This window comes from Salmo salar, chromosome 09, assembly GCF_965601325.2.
Source record: "Salmo salar chromosome 09, fSalSal1, whole genome shotgun sequence".
Taxonomy (NCBI): Eukaryota; Metazoa; Chordata; class Actinopteri; order Salmoniformes; family Salmonidae; genus Salmo; species Salmo salar.
Genome location: NC_138299.1, coordinates 161,398,625 through 161,413,563, shown reverse-complemented (window position 1 = coordinate 161,413,563; position 14,939 = coordinate 161,398,625). Strand labels below are relative to the sequence as shown.

The 14,939-nt window shown below is 47.5% G+C and overlaps 1 protein-coding gene across 16 annotated transcripts in view; it reads left to right on the top strand.

Moving 5' to 3' along the window:
- Positions 1-14,939, top strand: part of aplp2 (amyloid beta precursor like protein 2) — a 151,184-nt gene that overhangs the window by 80,537 nt on the left and 55,708 nt on the right. For 10 of the 16 annotated variants that reach the window (XR_014378933.1, XM_082956523.1, XM_082956522.1 and 7 more), the window contains exons 5-8: positions 64-281; positions 1,906-2,105; positions 9,239-9,406; positions 13,844-13,977. Coding sequence is in view for 15 of the 16 variants with exons in the window: in XM_082956523.1 (XP_082812649.1) it covers positions 64-281; positions 1,906-2,105; positions 9,239-9,406; positions 13,844-13,977 (720 nt within the window). In the remaining variant the exon portion in view is untranslated. The remainder of the gene's footprint in view (positions 1-63; positions 282-1,905; positions 2,106-9,238; positions 9,407-13,843; positions 13,978-14,939) is intronic. The other 6 variants (XM_082956527.1, XM_082956524.1, XM_082956519.1 and 3 more) reach the window with 3 other exon arrangements.

Genomic DNA, 14,939 nt, shown 5'->3' with positions numbered 1-14,939 from the left:
CCCCTCTCCTCCCTCCCCTCCCCTCTCCTCCCTCCCCTCCCTTCTCCTCTCTCCTCTCCCCAGGCCTGTTCCAAGGGGACCATGGTCCTTCACAGCTATGGCATGTTATTGCCCTGTGGTATTGATAAGTTCCATGGCACGGAGTATGTATGCTGCCCCTCCCCTGGGGAACCCTCCCTGCCTGCCATGCCCTCCCAGGAGGAGGAAGAGGAGGATGAAGAGGAGGATGAAGAGCTGGAGGAGACGGCACTGGACCAGGATGATCCTGTAGAGAAGGAGAGGTGTGTGTGTGTGTGTGTGTGTGTGTGTGTGTGTGTTTCCTACCTTGATTAGGATATACAGTAGTATGTGGACACCCCTTCAAATTAGTGGATTCGGCTAGTTCAGCCACAAGTGTTGCTGACAGGTGTATAAAATCGAGCACACAGCCATGCAATCTCCATAGACAAACATTGGCAGTAGAATGGCCCCGAACTGAAGAGCTCAGTGACTTTCAACGTGTCACCGTCATAGGATGTCAAATGTTCTTTCCCTGCTAGAGCTGCCCCGGTCAACTGTAAGTGCTGTTATTGTGGAAACGTCTAGGAGCAACAACGGCTCAGCCGAGAAGTGGTAGCCCACACGAGCTCACAGAACTGGACCGCGGAGTGCTGAAGCCCATAGCACATAAAAATCATTGTCCTCTGTTGCAACACTCACTACCGAGTTCCAAACTGCCTCTGGAAGCAACGTCAGCACAAGAACTGTTCATTGGGAGCTTCATGAAATGGGTTTCCATGGCCGAGCAGCCGCACACAAGCCTAAGATCACCGTGCACAATGCCAAGCGTCGGCTGGAGTGGTGTGAAACTCACCCCCATTTGGACTCTGGAGCAGTGGAAACGCGTTCTCTGTAGTGATGAATCACGCTTCACCATCTGGCAGTCCGACAGACGAATCTGGGTTTGGTGGAGGCCAGGAGAACACTACCCCGCCCCTGATGCATAGTGCCAACTGTAAAGTTTGGTGGAGGAGGAATAATGGTCTGGGGCTGTTTTTCATGGTTCAGGCCCCTTAGTTCCAGTGAAGGGAAATCTTAACGCTACAGTATACAATGACATTCTAGACGATTCTGTGCTTCCAACCCTTGTTGCAACAGTTTGGGGAAGGACCTTTCCTGTTTCAGCATGACAATGCTCCCGTGCACAAAGCGAGGCCCATACAGTGGTTTGTCGAGATCAGTGTGGAAGAACTTGACTTGCCTGCACAGAGCCCTGACCTCAACCCCATCGAACACCTTTGGGATGAATTGGAACGCCGACTGCGAGCCAGGCCTAATCGCCCCAACATCAGTGCCCCGACCTCACTAATACTCTCGTGGCTGAATGGAAGCAAGTCCCCTCAGCAATGTTCCAACATCTAGTGGAAAGCCTTCCCAGAAGAGTGGAGGCTGTTATAGCAGCAAAGTGGGGACCAACTCCATATTAATGCCCATGATTTTATAATGAGATGTTTGACGAGCAGGTGTCCACATACTTTTGGTCATGTAGTGTACATATCCCAGACCATCTGGAGGTGTTGGTGCCATGACTTTGACCTGACACATCGATTCCATTTATTCTACTATAAAAAAAAAATCTCTCTCTCCCCCTCTCTCTCTCTCCCCCTCTCCCTCTCTCTTCCCCTCTCCCCTCCCCCTCTCCCCTCTCTCTCTCTCCCTCCCCTCTCTCCCCCTCTCTCTCCCTCTCCCTCTCTCTCCCCTCTCTCCCTCCCTCTCCCTTTCTCTCCCCCTCTCCCTTTCTCTCCCCCTCTCCCTTTCTCTCCCCCTCTCCCTCTCTCTCCTCCTCTCTCTCTCCCTCTCGCTCCCTCTCTCCCCCTCTCCCTCTCGCTCCCCCTCTCCCCCTCTCTCTCCCCCTCTCTCTCTCAGCGACGCCCCAGCTGATGAGCAGCCCACCACTCAGAAAGAGGAGGAGCCATTGGAGGAGGAAGATGAAGATGAGGAAGAGTACCACTATGTGTATGAAGACGAGGAGGCCGACAGAGAGGAAGAGGAGGAGGAGGAGAAGAAAGAGCGGGATAGTGTTCCAGAGAGCCAGGATGAAGACAAGACCCTGACAGAGGTCAAAGGTTGGTACTCTTTGTCTTTTATTCTCTTTCATTCTTTTCCATCTTTTAGTTTCCGTCGGCAACAGACGCAGAACCAGCCTGCAAGTGATTTTTTTATTATTATTATTATTTTTTTATTTTTTTTGTATACACTACCGTTCAAAAGTTTGGGGGTCACTTAGAAATGACCTTGTTTTAAAAAAAATAAAACCACTTTTTTTTGGTCCATTTTTTTAAATAACAGTGTAGACATTGTTAATGTTGTAAATGACTATTGTAGCTGGAAACGGCTGATTTTTTAATGGAACATCTGCATAGGCGTACAGAGGCCCATTATCAGCAACCATCACTCCTGTGTTCCAATGGCACGTTGTGTTAGCTAATCCAAGTTTATAATTTTTAAAAGGCTAATTGATCATTAGAAAACCCTTGTGCAATTATGTTTTCACAGCTGAAAACTGTTGTCCTGATTTAAAGAAGCAATAAAACTGGCCTTCTTTAGACTAGTTGAGTATCTGGAGCATCAGCATGTGTGGGTTCGATTACAGGCTCAAAATGGTCAGAAACAAATAACTTTCTTCTGAAACTCATCAGTCTATTCTTGTTCTGAGAAATGAAGGCTATTCCATGCCAGAAATTGCCAAGAAACTGAAGATCTCGTACAACGCTGTGTACTACTCCCTTCACAGAACAGCGCAAACTGGCTCTAACCAGAATAGAAAGAGGAGTGGGAGGCCCTGGTGCACAACTGAGCAAGAGGACAAGTACATTAGAGTGTCTAGTTTGAGAAACAGATGCCTCACAAGTCCTCAACTGGCAGCTTCGTTAAATAGTACCCACAAAACACCAGTCTCAACGTCAACAGTGAAGAGGCGACTCCGGGATGCTGGCCTTCTAGGCAGAGTTGCAAAGAAAAAGCCGTATCTCAGACTGGCCAATAAAAAGAAAAGATTAAGATGGGCAAAAGAACACAGACACTGGACAGAGGAAGATTGGAAAAAAGTGTTATGGACAGACGAATCTAAGTTTGAGGTGTTCGGATCACAAAGAAGAACATTCGTGAGACGGTGAAAAAATGAAAAGGTGCTGGAGGAGTGTTTGACGCCATCTGTCATCATGGTGGAGGCAATGTGATGGTCTGGGGGTGCTGTTGGTGGTGGTAAAGTGGGAGAGATTTGTTCAGGGTGAAAGGGATCTTGAAGAAGGATGGCTATCACTCCATTTTGCAACGCCATGCCATACCCTGTGGACGGCGCTTAATTGGAGACAATTTCCTCCTACAACAGGACAATGACCCAAAGCACAGCTCCAAACTATGCAAGAACTATTTAGGGAAGAAGCAGTCAGCTGGTATTCTGTCTATAATGGAGTGGCCAGCACAGTCACCGGATCTCAACCCTATTGAGCTGTTGTGGGAGCAGCTTGACCGTATGGTACGTAAGAAGTGCCCATCAAGCCAATCCAACTTCTGGGAGGTGTTTCAGGAAGCGTGGGGTGAAATCTCTTCAGATTACCTCAACAAATGGACAACTGCAGTCGTGGCAAAAGTTTTGAGAATGACACAAATATTAATTTTCACAAAGTTTGCTGCTTCAGTGTGTTTTAGATATTTTTGTCAGATGTTACTATGGAATACTGAAGTATAATTACAAGCATTTCATAAGTGTCAAAGGCTTTTATTGACAATTACATGAAGATGATGCAAAGATTCAATATTTGCAGTGTTGACCCTTATTTTTCAAGACCTCTGCAATCCGCCCTGGCCTGCTGTCAATGAACTTCTGGGCCACATCCTGACTGATGGCTGCCCATTCTTGCATAATCAATGCTCAGAGTTTGTCAGAATTTGTGAGTTTTTGTTTGTCCACCCGCCTCTTGAGGATTGACCACAAGTTCTCAATGGGATTAAGGTCTGGGGAGTTTCCTGGCCATGGACCAGAAATATCGATGTTTTGTTCCCCGAGCCACTTAGTTTTCACTTTTGCCTTATGGCAAGGTGCTCCATCATGCTGGAAAAGGCATTGTTCGTCACCAAACTGTTCCTGGATGGTTGGGAGAAGTTGCTCTTGGAGGATGTGTTGGTACCATTCTTTATTCATGGCTATGTTCTTAGGCAAATTGTGAGTGAGCCCACTCCCTTGGCTGAGAAGCAACCCCACACATGAATGGTCTCAGGATGCTTTACTGTTGGCATGACACAGGACTGATGGTAGCGCTCACCTTGTCTTCTCCGGACAAGCTTTTATCTGGATGCCCCAAACAATCGGAAAGGGGATTCATCAGAGAAAATGACTTTACCCCAGTCCTCAGCAGTCCAATCCCTGTACCTTTTGCAGAATATCAGTCTGTCCCTGATGTTTTTCCTGGAGAGAAGTGGCTTCTTTGCTGCCCTTCTTGACACCAGGCCATCCTCCAAAAGTCTTCACCTCACTGTGCGTGCAGATGCACTCACACCTGCCTGCTGCCAATCCTGAGCAGCTCTGTACTGGTGGTGCCCTGATCCCGCAGCTGAATCAACTTTAGGAGACGTCCTGGTGCTTGCTGGACTTTCTTGGGCGCCCTGAAGCCTTCTTCACAACAATTGAACCGCTCTCCTTGAAGTTCTTGATGATCCGATAAATGGTTGATTAAGGTGCAATCTTACTGGCAGCAATATCCTTGCCTGTGAAGCCCTTTTTGTGCAAAGCAATGATGACGGCACGTGTTTCCTTGCAGGTAACCATGGTTGACAGAGGAAGAACAATGATTCCAAGCACCACCCTCCTTTTGAAGCTTCAAGTCTGTTATTCAAACTCAATCAGCATGACAGAGTGATCTCCAGCCTTGTCCTCGTCAACACTCACACCTGTGTTAACGAGAGAATCACTGACATGATGTCAGCTGGTCCTTTTGTGGCAGGGCTGAAATGCAGTGGAAATGTTTTTGGGCGATTCAGTTCATTTGTATGGCAAAGAGGGACTTTGCAATTAATTGCAATTCATCTGATCACTCTTCATAACATTCTGGAGTTTATGAAAATTGCCATCATACAAACTGAGGCAGCAGACTTTGTGAAAATGTATGTTTGTGTCATTCTCAAAACTTTTCTGCCACGACTGTAGAATGCCAAAGGTCTGCAAGGCTGTAATTGCAAATGGAGGATTCTTTGACGAAAGCGAAGTTTGAAGGACACAATTATTATTTCAATTAAAAATCATTATTTATAACCTTGTCAACGTCTTGTCTATATTTCCTATTAATTTTGCATCTCATTTCATGTCTGTTTTCATGGAAAACAAGGACATTTCTAAGTGACCCCAAACTTTTGAACGGTTGTATGTATGTATGTATGTATGTATGTATCGTATGTATGTATGTATGTATGTATGTATACACATACATATATATATTTTTTACATATATTTTATATATATATATATTATTTATATACTGTAAGCTCCAAAATTGGGACAGTGACACAGTTTTGGCTCTCTACTCCAGCACTTTGGATTTGAAATGATACAATGACTGAGGTGAAAGTGCAGACTGTCAGCTTTAATTTGAGGGTATTTTAATCCATTTCGGGTGAAACGTTTAGAAATTACAGTACTTTTTGTACATAGTCCCCCCCATTTTAGGTGACCCAAAGTATTGTGACAAATTCACTTACATGTGTATTAAAGTAGTTAAAAGTTTAGTATTTGGTCCCATATTCATAGCATGCAATGATTACATGAAGCTTGTGACTCAACAAACTTGTTGGATGCATTTGCTGTTTGTTTTGGTTGTGTATCAGATTATTTTGTGTCCAATAGAAATGAATGGTAAATCATTTGTCATTTTAGAGTCAATTTTATTGTAAAGAAGAATAGAATGTTTCTAAACACTTCTACATTAATGTGGATGCTACCATTATTACGGATAATCTTGAATGAATCGTGAATAATGATAAGTGAGAAAGTTAGACACAAATATCATACCACCAAGACATGCTAACCTCTCACCATTACAATAACAGGGGAGGTTAGCGTTTGATAGCATACCTCCAAGACATGCTAACCTCTCACCATTACAATAACAGGGAGGTTAGCATTTTATATCATACCCCCCAAGACATGCTAACATCTCACCATTACAATAACAGGGGAGGTTAGCATTTTATATCATAACCCCAACACATGCTAACCTATCACCATTACAATAACAGGGGAGGTTAGCATTTTATATCATACCCCCAAGACATGCTAACCTCTCACCATTACAATAACAGGGGAGGTTAGCATTTTATGTCATACCCCCAAGACATGCTAACCTCTCAGCATTACAATAACAGGGGAGGTTAGCATTTTATATCATACCCCCAAGACATGCTAACCTCTCAGCATTACAATAACAGGGGAGGTTAGCATTTTATATCATACCCCCAAGACATGCTAACCTCTCAGCATTACAATAACAGGGGAGGTTAGCATTTTATATCATACCCCCCAAGACATGCTAACCTCTCAGCATTACAATAACAGGGGAGGTTAGCATTTTATATCATACCCCCAAGACATGCTAACCTCTCAGCATTACAATAACAGGGGAGGTTAGCATTTTGGGGGGCTTTGATATTTGTATTATAATTTGTACACTGCAAATTGAACACAACTGAGCCCAAAAAGAGATTACATTACAAAATACATTCCTTACATTGGCACACGATCATGTCTTTTTATTTTTTTAATGGTCATATCCGGGGCCTTCGGGAAGTATTCAGACCCCTTGACTTTTTCCACATTTTGTTACGTTACAGCATTATTCTAAAATGTATTAAATTTTTTAAAATAATACCTTATTCATTTACACACAATACCCCATAAAGACATCACAATACCCCATAATGACATCACAATACCCCATAATGACATCACAATACCCCATAATGACATCACAATACCCCATAATGACATCGCAATACCCCATAATGACAAAGCAAAAACAGGTTTTTAGAAATGTTTGCACGTTCATTAAAAATAAAAAAACAGATACCTTATTTACATCAGTGTTCAGACCCTTTGCTATGAGACTTGAAATTGAGCTCAGGTGCATCCTGTTTCCATTGATCATCCTTGAGATGTTTCTACAACTTGATTAGAGTCCACCTGTGGTAAATTCAATTGATTGGACATGATTTGGAAAGGCACACACCTGTCTATATAAGGTCCCACAGTTGACAGCGCATTTCAGAGCAAAAAAACAAGCCATGAGGTCGAAGGAATTGTCCGTAGAGCTCCGAGACAGGATTGTGTCGAGGCACAGATCTGGAAAGGGTACTAAAAAATATATATTTTAAAGCTGGCAGGCTGCACTTTGACCTCATAGTCATTGTATCATTTCAAATCTAAAGTTCTGGAGTACAGAAAGAAAACATGGCACTGTTCCAATACTTTTGGAGCTCACTGAAAATGCAACAAAAGTACGTGGACACCTGCTCGTCGAACATCTCATTCTAAAATCATGGGCATTAATATGGAGTTGGTCCACCCACTTTGCTGCTATAACAGCCTCCACTCTTCTGGGAAGGCTTTCCACTAGATGTTGGAACATTGCTGCGGGGACTTGCTTCCATTCAGCCACAAGAGCATTAGTGAGGTCGGGCACTGATGTTGGGCGATTAGACCTGGCTCAGAATCAGCGTTCCAATTCTTCCCAAAGGTGTTCAATGGGGTTGAGGTCAGAGCTCTGTGCAGGCCAGTCAAGTTCTTCCACACCGATCTCGACACACCATTTCAGTATGGACGTCACTTTGTGCACGGGGGGGGGGGGCATTGTCATGTTGAAACAGGAAAGGGCCTTACCCAAACTGTTGGCACAGAATCGTCTAGAAGGCTTCCCTTCATTTGAACTAAGGGTCCCGAACCATGAAAAACAGCCCCGGAACATTATTCCTCCTCCACCAAACTTTACAGTTGGCACTATGCATCAGGGCGGATAGCGTTCTCCTGGCATCCGCCAAATTTGTCCGTCGGACTGCCAGATGGTGAAGCGTGATTCATCACTCCAGAGAACGCATTTCCACTGCTCCAGAGTCCAATGCCGGTGAGCTTCACACGACGCTTGGTATTGCACATGGTGATCTTAGGCTTGTGTGCGGCTGCTCGGCCGTGGAAACCCATTTTCATGAAGCTCCCGATGAACAGTTCTTGTGCTGACGTTGCTTCCAGAGGCAGTTTGGAACTCGGTAGTGAGCGTTGCAACCGAGGACAGACCATTTTTACGCACTTCGGCACTCGACGGTCCCGTTCTGTGAGCTTGTTTGGCCTACCACTTCGTGTCTGAGCCGTTGTTGCTCCTAGACGTTTCCATTTAACAATAACAGCACTCACAGTTGACCGGAGCAGCTCTAGCAGGGCAGAATTTTGATGAACTGACTTGTAGGAAAGGTGGCATCCTATGACGGTGCCGCGTTGAAAGTCACTGAGCTCTTCAGTATGGGCCATTCTACTGCCAATGTTTGTCTATGGAGATTGCATGGCTGTGTGCTCGATTTTATACACCTGTCAGCAACGGGTGTGTCCAAAATGGCCGAATCCATTACTTCGAAGGGGTGTCCACATACTTTTGTGTGTATATATATATATATATATCTACTGTATGTACTGTATCTACATAAAAATAGATTTGTGATCGTTTGTCAATATGTATGAAAGGGAATGTATGAAATTATTATTATTTTTGAAATGCAATCTCTTTTTTGGGATTAGTTGTTTTCAATTTGCACTGTAGAAATTGTTTAATTGCGGCTCACCGACAACTGTCTGCTCTGACAAAAATCAACCTTCAGCTAAATCTAGTTGTCCTACCATTTCGTTTTTAGAATGTAGCAAAGAAAGAAAAACGCGTCCACTTTCTCAAACATTCCTTTTTTGAAGTTCAAATGTTGACATCCTGTATCATGTTATGAGCTGTAATGCCTCATTATAACACCTGTATTTACATGTATTCAACCGTAACCCTATAGTCGCTATCATGATGGTCACGAGGGGGAAAGTTATAATGCTACATAGTGTAGGACATTACTGGAGGACACTTCCTGTTTCAGTAGATTCCCTCAGTGGTTCTTAATCGTTGATTGACGGTAGATGTGAGTGACCTTAACAGCTGACCCCTGACCTATCCCCTGACCCCAGCGGTGTGTACCCTGGAGGCAGAGACCGGCCCCTGCCGTGCCTCCATGGCCCGCTGGCACTTCGATATGACGACCAGGAAGTGCGTCCGCTTCGTGTACGGTGGCTGCGCAGGAAACCGCAACAACTTTGACTCTGAGGAATACTGCATGGCCGTGTGCAAACGCCTTAGTAAGTCAGGCTCTCGCAGCGAGCCACGCCAAACAGGCCGGACAAACCACCAGCCCTACTCTACCACCACCCCTACACCACACCACTACACCACTACACTACTACACCACTACACTACTACACTACTACACCACTACACTACTACACCACTACACTACTACACTACTACACTACTACACCACCACACTACTACACTACTACACCACCACACTACTACACTACTACACCACCACACTACTACACTACTACACCACCACACCACTACTACACTACTACACTACTACACTACTACACTACTACACCACTACACTACTACACTACTACACTACTACACCACTACACTACTACACCACTACACTACTACACTACTACACCACCACACTACTACACTACTACACTACTACACCACCACACTACTACACTACTACACCACCACACTACTACACTACTACACCACTACTACACTACTACACTACTACACTACTACACCACTACACTACTACACTACTACACCACTACACTACTACACCACTACACTACTACACTACTACACCACCACACTACTACACTACTACACTACTACACCACCACACTACTACACTACTACACCACCACACTACTACACTACTACACCACTACACCACTACTACACTACTACACCACAACACCACTACACTACTACACCACTACACTACTACACTACCACACTACTACACCACCACACTACTACACCACCATACTACTACCACTACTACACCACACTACTACACTACTACACCACCACACTACTACACCACCACACTACTACACTACACTACTACAGTACACCACACTACTACACTACTACACCACACTACTACACCACCACACTACTACACTACTACACCACCACACAACTACACCACCACACTACTACACCACTACACCGCCACACTACTACACCGCCACACTACTACACCGCCACACTACTACACCGCCACACTACTACACCGCCACACTACCACACCGCCACACTACCACACCGCCACACTACTACACCGCCACACTACTACACCGCCACACTACTACACCGCCACACTACTACACCGCCACACTACTACACCGCTACACCACTACACTACTACACCACCACACTACTACACTACTACGCCACTACACTACTACACCACTACACCACCACACTACTACACCACCACACTACTACACCACTACACTACTACGCCACTACACTACTACGCCACTACACTACTACGCCACTACACTACTACGCCACTACACTACTACGCCACTACACCACTACGCTACTACACTACTACACCACTACACTACTACACTACCACACCACTACACCACTACACTACTACACTACTACACCACCACACCACTACACTACTACGCCACTACACTACTACACTACTACACCACTACACCACCACTATCTCTCTGTCTTGTGTCATTTACTGTTGCTGTTCTCTGGTTCTGCTGCCCCAGTCTCTACTGTTGTTTCTGCTGCCCCAGTCTCTACTGTTTCTGCTGCCCCAGTCTCTACTGTTTCTGCTGCCCCAGTCTCTACTGTTTCTGCTGCCCCAGTCTCTACTGTCTGTTTCTGCTGCCCCAGTCTCTACTGTACTGTTTCTGCTGCCCCAGTCTCTCGCGATCTGCTGCCCCGTCTCTCTGCTGCGCCCCAGTCTCTACTGCTGCTGCCCCGTCTCTCTGCTGCGCCCCAGTCTCTACTGTTCTGCTGCCCCGTCTCTGCTGCGCCGCCAGTCTCTACTGTTCTGTTCTGCTGCCCCAGTCCTCTACTGTTCTGCTGCCCCGTCTCTGCTGCGCCCCAGTCTCTACTGTTCTGCCCCCGTCTCTCTGCTGGCCCCAGTCTCTACTGTTCTGCTGCTGCCCCAGTCTCTACTGTTCTGCTGCTGCCCCAGTCTCTACCGTTTCTGCTGCCCCAGTCTCTACCGTTTCTGCTGCCCCAGTCCTCCGTCGCGCCCCAGCTCCGTTTCTGCTGCCCCGCCACGTCTGCTGCCCCGTCCACTGTTTCTGCTGCCCCAGTCTCTACTGTTCTGTTTCTGCTGCCCCAGTCTCTACTGTTCTGTTTCTGCTGCCCCAGTCTCTACTGTACTGTCTGCTGCCCCAGTCTCTACTGTACTGTCTGCTGCCCCAGTCTCTACTGATTCTGCTGCCCCAGTCTCTACTGTTCTGCTGCCCCAGTCTCTACTGTTCTGCTGCCCCAGTCTCTACTGTTCTGCTGCCCCAGTCTCTACGCTGCTGCCCCGTCCCGTTTCTGCTGCCCCAGTCTCTACTGTTTCTGCTGCCCCAGTCTCTACTGTTTCTGCTGCCCCAGTCTCTACTGTTTCTGCTGCCCCAGTCTCTACTGTTTCTGCTACCCCAGTCTCTACTGGTTCTGCTGCCCCAGTCTCTACTGTTCTGTTTCTGCTGCCCCAGTCTCTGCTGTTCTGTTTCTGCTACCCCAGTCTCTACTGTTTCTGCTACCCCAGTCTCTACTGTTTCTGCTACCCCAGTCTCTACTGGTTCTGCTGCCCCAGTCTCTACTGTTCTGTTTCTGCTGCCCCAGTCTCTACTGTTTCTGCTGCCCCAGTCTCTACTGTTCTGTTTCTGCTGCCCCAGTCTCTACTGTTTCTGCTGCCCCAGTCTCTACTGTTCTGTTTCTGCTGCCCCAGTCTCTACTGCTGTGACCACATCAGGATAGGTAGATCGTAACAGTGTTTCCCAGACTCTCTCCTGGGAAACACAGAGCTGGTTCTGCACTAGTACTGCTCACCTGATTCAAATGATGGACTCATCAGACCTTTGATTAGTGGAATCAGGTGTGTTATCAGACACTAGGAGATAAGAACACCTGGTGTGGACTTTGGTTCCCCAGGACCAGGATTAATCAACACTGAACGATATTAGTGACTGGTAACCAGAGCTCCCTGACTAACCATGTTCCATACACCGCCTTTTCTTTCATACTCCACAGCTTTCACCATGTCCCTTCCAGACAGACAGACACACTCTTTCAGTCTTCAACCTGTCTGTCTGACTCTCTCGGTCCGTCTCTCTGCCTGTCTGTCTGACTCTCTCGGTCCGTCTCTCGGCCTGTCTGTCTGACTCTCTCGGTCCGTCTCTCGGCCTGTCTGTCTGACTCTCTCGGTCCGTCTCTCGGCCTGTCTGTCTGACTCTCTCGGTCCGTCTCTCGGCCTGTCTGTCTGACTCTCTCGGTCCGTCTCTCGGCCTGTCTGTCTGACTCTCTCGGTCCGTCTCTCGGCCTGTCTGTCTGACTCTCTCGGTCCGTCTCTCGGCCTGTCTGTCTGACTCTCTCGGTCCGTCTCTCGGCCTGTCTGTCTGACTCTCTCGGTCCGTCTCTCGGCCTGTCTGTCTGACTCTCTCGGTCCGTCTCTCGGCCTGTCTGTCTGACTCTCTCGGTCCGTCTCTCGGCCTGTCTGTCTGACTCTCTCGGTCCGTCTCTCGGCCTGTCTGTCTGACTCTCTCGGTCCGTCTCTCGGCCTGTCTGTCTGACTCTCTCGGTCCGTCTCTCGGCCTGTCTGTCTGACTCTCTCGGTCCGCCTCTCGGCCTGTCTGTCTGACTCTCTCGGTCCGCCTCTCGGCCTGTCTGTCTGACTCTCTCGGTCTGCCTGTCTGTCTGACTCTCTCGGTCTGCCTGTCTGTCTGACTCTCTCGGTCTGCCTGTCTGTCTGACTCTCTCGGTCTGCCTGTCTGTCTGACTCTCTCGGTCTGCCTGTCTGTCTGACTCTCTCGGTCTGCCTGTCTGTCTGACTCTCTCGGTCTGCCTGTCTGTCTGACTCTCTCGGTCTGCCTGTCTGTCTGACTCTCTCGGTCTGCCTGTCTGTCTGACTCCACATAGCGCTGTAGCATCAACTGAAAGGAAGAATGCAGAAACTGGATCAACATGGTCAAGTTCATCCTCAGATGAACTATGTTATTAGGACATGAGGACATTGTTAAACTCTTCCTCCGTAAAGACAGAACAGAATAGATCCCCCCCAGGCTTTACCCGTCAAATTCCTCTACAGTCACCTTAGTTTCAGCCTGTCAGAAAATCCTCTCTCCTCCTATCATGTAGCGTGGTGGTGTAGGGATGGAGAGGACAGGGAGAGGACAGGGAGAGGACAGGGGGAGGACAGGGGAGAGGAGAGACTATCCTGTAGTCTGGGATGTAGGGAGGACAGGGGGGAGGACAGGGGGAGGAGAGGGGGGAGGAGAGAAGAGGAGAGGCTCTCTGTCAATGTCTCCAAACCCAACCTTCTGTGTGTTCCTGTCTGGCTAACACTATCCACCTCTTTCACTGTCTGCTGGGAGCGTTTGTCTGTCCTGGTTTCTGCGCGTCCATGTGTCTGTCTGTCTGTCAGTCTGTCTGTCAGTCTGTCTTGTCTGTCTGTTCCTCTGACCCTGCTCTCTGTCCCCCCCCCCCCCCAGCAGTGCCCCCCACTCCGCAGCCCACTGACGATGTCGACGTGTACTTCGAGACGCCCGCTGATGACAAGGAACATACTCGCTTCCAGAAGGCCAAGGAGCAGCTGGAGATCAGGCACCGCAACCGCATGGAGAGGGTGAGGAGGATACACACACACACACACACACACACACACACACACACACACACACATATACACATGCACACACCACACCACACACACACATATACACATGCACACCACACACACACACACACACACACACATATACACACACACCACACCACACACACACACACACACATATACACACACACGCATATACACACACACGCATATACACACACACACCACACCACAACACACACACACACGCATATACACACACACACACCACACCACAACACACACACACGCATATACATATACACACACACACACACACACACCACACATACACACACACACACACACCACACATACACACACACACACACACACACTACACACACACACACACACACACACACACACCACACCACAACACACACACACGCATATACACACCCACACCACACCACAGCACACACACATATACACACACACACGCATATACACACCCACACCACACCACAGCGCACACACACACACGCGCATATACACACACACACACCACACATACACACACACACACACCATACATATACACACACCACACCACACCACATACACACCACACACACACCCGCATATACACATGCACACGCACACGCACATATATGCACACACACACACACACGCATATACGCACACACGCACACATACACCACACATACACACACACACGCACACACACACGCGCATATATACACACACACACACCACACATATACACACACCACACCACACCACATACACACCACACACACACCCGCATATACACATGCACACGCACACGCACATATATGCACACACACACACACGCATATACGCACACACGCACACATACACCACACATACACACACACGCATATACGCACACACGCACACATACACCACACATACACACACGCACATACACACACACACATACGCGC